At 32.6% G+C, this 3,891-nt stretch overlaps 1 protein-coding gene across 1 annotated transcript; it reads right to left on the bottom strand.

Annotated features, from left to right (window-relative positions):
* Positions 1-209: 209 nt before the first annotated feature.
* On the bottom strand, positions 210-2,557 carry LOC108337146 (zinc transporter 6, chloroplastic). The gene is made up of 2 exons (XM_017573607.2): positions 1,749-2,557; positions 210-710 (listed from the first exon to the last, which is right to left on the bottom strand). Exons 1-2 carry the CDS (start codon positions 2,409-2,411, stop codon positions 396-398), a joined length of 978 nt encoding a protein of 325 aa, XP_017429096.1. The 5' UTR covers positions 2,412-2,557; the 3' UTR covers positions 210-395.
* Positions 2,558-3,891: the final 1,334 nt, after the last annotated feature.

The raw sequence follows: 3,891 nt of genomic DNA, 5'->3' as shown, positions 1-3,891 counted from the left end.
ATTCCGTGTTTGTGTTCTTTTTTGCCATTGATCAAACTCATGCATACATATTTAATTATTGTCTTTTGCATTTGAAACCACAAGAATTTGTTCACAAGTCTTAAATAATCAACAAATCATATAACTAACTAGGCCGTGAGTCCTTTGGAAAAACGATACTTGGTCTTACCGAGTTTATTACTTGATACGATTCGGTCACACTTGCCAAGGGTTAAACAAGTTTGTGGCGCCGTTTTTCAATATTCATAAATTTGTCATCAATAACATACATATGAATTTGATACGGGTGAACATGAGAGGGAATAATTTTGAAATGGTTTATATGATTCAAGTGTAGGTTTGTTTTATCCATTAGGAAGCTGCACATCTAATAGAAAATTTAAGGTAAAAAATTTTCAAGCCCATAGGGCAAGGATAGACATTGCAGCAGAACCAAGAGTCAAAGCAACAAAAGATATTTTCTTCAACCAAGTAGTAGAGTTCATAAGCTTGTTATGAAAAAAGTCAACTGCTATAAGATCAACCAAGGCCATGTAAATTAGTATTCCAGATGAAACTGAACCCAGTAGCCCTTCCAGAATTAAAGCATTTGGATTGCTATCATCGTAACCTGTCAGTGAGAACAATGTTATCCCCAACATTATCCCCATGGGTGTTGTCACTGCAAACATCAAACACATGTACGCAGTTGTTCCAAAGCTAAATCCAGCCTGTAACAATCCTCATATAAAAATCTAATTAGTATGAAAAATATTAAAATAAAAATTTAAGCTAAATGAATATATATAGTTGTAGGTATATGGGATAACAAAAACATAGCTCCTTAATTATTTTTTTGGGAAAACCATATTGTTTTTGAAAAATAAAAAAACCTTTAACACATACATGAGAGCTGGAGGGTAATTGGTGCTACAGTTTTATTAATTACAAATGAAAACAAAAAATTAATAGTTTATCATGATTATCAAAATGACTTTGTGAACACTTGAAACATTGTTATTGATTGGGAGTGAGAGAAGTGAAGAGCAATAGAATATTTATTTTGTTCCCTTTTTATTATTATAGTAGCAGTCACAGGAGTGAAACTATGATCTCAAAAAAAATACAAATAAAGATTTTCAATTCGCAATCGTCATTTTCTCTCGTGACTGCATAAGCCACACAAAGACAGGTAATAAATTAATTAAAATATTCCTCCATTGCCTCTTTTCTAAAAGAGGACCATACCATAAACTATTTCATACACACTTTTATCTTTGCAAAATTGTATTTAACTCATTTTTAACTGTACCCATGTTTGAATTAATGGATAAGATAATCTGGAGAGGTCATTAATAATAAATTAAAAAAAATAAAAGGAACACACTATATCTTATTTTTTTCAATTCTATAAATAACACTAAAATGGCCTGAATAGAAATCCATCCTTATCCACAAAAATTACCAAATCAATCCCTAAGGTTAATTTGGGAAGTTATGAGTCTTTATCCCAATAATTTTAGATGATGATTTACCATTATAACTACCCTTAATTACCGGAAAGAGAAACTATATACCTTGTACTATTTTTCAGCTCAAATTTTAATGTATAATCTAATTATATAATTATAATCAACAGATTATCTAAGAACCTGCATCTATTTATTGAATTTCAGAAATCCAATTAAAAACACGGTCGTTCGAACAAAACCTAATAATTTATTGAATGAAAGCATGTAAGAATGAAAGAAGAAGAAAGTGAAAGAAACCTGAGCGACGCATCCACCGAGACCCATGCCTTCAAATATTTGATGAAATGCCAAAGCAGCTACGAGAGGTCGAATAGTGCAAACGTTCTGAGACATTCCCATGGTAACTCCGATTATCACAGAGTGAAAAATAATCCCAATCTCAAGCACCTGCGAAACCAACCTCTGTTTCAGTTTCACCAATTCTTCACCTCTTTCACCATCGCCGCCGGACCCATGGCAGCCTCCGCCGAGCTCCAACTCCTTCTCCTGCGCCACCACCGGCGCGTACTGCGCGTGCTCCACGTGCGAGCTCGCCGCGAGGTCCACCAGGAGCGCCAGAAGAGCGCCCACAAGCGTCACGAGCCCCGCAAAAGGGAAGTCCTTCCACGGGTGGCGCGACGCCACCTGGCAGTCGGCGAGTGCGGCGTACGCGTCTGGGAGCACGTGGACCAGCGAGGTCGAGAGAATCACCCCCGCCGCGAAACACTTGATCACGACTATGGCCTTGTCGTAGAGCGGCTTCCCGCGGAAGATCCCGGCTAGGAGTACCGGCGACGACATCCCCACCACGCTCGTCACGAAGATAACGAAAATTGACACCACTTTGAGATGCGCCGCCGCCGCACCGTCCCTGCACGCCGTCGTTCGAGCCAAGTCCGTGACACACGCCGACGACGCCATGCACGAACGAAGAGAGAGAGAGAGAAAGGTTAAAGAAAAAGAAAGGTGTGGGGATGGAAAAAAAGAGAGTTAAGAAGAGATGAAGTTGGAAGAATGAGACGAGAGAGTGATAAATGGTGTGGTGTGGACCAGGCTCTGGTGGGGTTCGATTTCTCGTGGAATGACTCATTTTTTCACAGTTACTTCTTTCTATTACATTTTTTTATCATTCACGCTTTCTCCCTCTTTCAGATAAATTTCCCTTCTTTATTGAAAAAATAAACCTGAAAGAATAATATTTTCTCTTACTTTTTTAAAATGAAACAACAAAATACGTGTGCATTTGCTTGCTTATGTATGCAATTAATGTTTAGTTTAATTATTGAGAATATTAGTTCAATTTGTACGTAGAAAAAGTGTAATTAATTTCACACCTCAAGTTATAAATGTATGACGGGTTTATCAGTAATTTGCTCCAATCCCATGTGGGGCGTCATTAAATGAATATCCATTTATTTAGTGAACTCTTTTTTGTAACCACACATATTTATAAATAATTTTTATTATATATACAAATGAAAATAATTTAAGATGAAATATACAACAGTTAAATTCATTGACTTTCTTCTGCTTTTCATAAAATAAATATTGAACAATTTTGAGGCTTTATTTATAATTAAAATCATTTACAAATTTTTAAATTGTTTTTATCTGTGACAGATAATAGATATGTTATGCATAAAAAATGATGTGCGAAATATTTTACCTTCACATGTTATAAAATATTCATATCAATGCACAATAATCATAAACTAGTACGGGGAAAAAAATCTTATTATAATTAAGATGAGTTTAATACTCAAAGGACGTGTTTTTCTTCAAATTGGATGGATACATTATTCATGGGTTAAATGTCTTTCATAAATTTTAACTACTTAGAAATAGTTTAAGAATGATTTTGATATATGTTAATATTTAAATTTCAAAAATAAGGGATAGTTATTTTAATTTAATTATGTTAATTTTTTTTAACATATTTTATGTTAATATTAAATTGTTTATACTGTTTAATAAATTTTTATTTAATATCAACTAAAAAACATGCTTTATAAAAAAAAATTTAACACAATTATATTAAAATAGTACATTCATTTCTAACATTTAAAACTAAAATATTTAAAAGCGTTGAAAAAAAATAAATTTTAATTTTATATCTAAATTAAAAAATTAAAAATATACTATATGTACAATATGTCGATAAGTACTAGTAATTTTTTTTCTTCTTATTATGCTTATGTTTATGTATAGACACGGTTCTTCCGAGCTAAAAATAATATATTTATACTATTGTTATGTAAACATATACAGAATTCTTATTTAAATAGATTTCGTCTGATTTATTTTTATAATATAATAATCTTGTTAAAAGAGTTTTTTTTTTTTTTTACCAGAAAGACTATTCTCAGATATATTTTTTGTTTTTTTATAAAAATATATTTTA

This window comes from Vigna angularis, chromosome 7 (assembly GCF_016808095.1).
Source record: "Vigna angularis cultivar LongXiaoDou No.4 chromosome 7, ASM1680809v1, whole genome shotgun sequence".
Classification (NCBI taxonomy): domain Eukaryota; kingdom Viridiplantae; phylum Streptophyta; class Magnoliopsida; order Fabales; family Fabaceae; genus Vigna; species Vigna angularis.
The sequence above is the reverse complement of the archived record's forward strand: the minus strand, read 5'-3'. Positions and strand labels throughout refer to the sequence as shown.

Coding starts and splice junctions, on each gene's coding strand:
- LOC108337146 (XM_017573607.2), bottom strand. CDS start 2,411: ATGGCGTCGTCGGCGTGTGTCACGGACTTGGCTCGAACGACGGCGTGC. Junction 711..1,748: donor TCGGTGGATGCGTCGCTCAG/GTTTCTTTCACT, acceptor GGATTGTTACAG/GCTGGATTTAGCTTTGGAAC.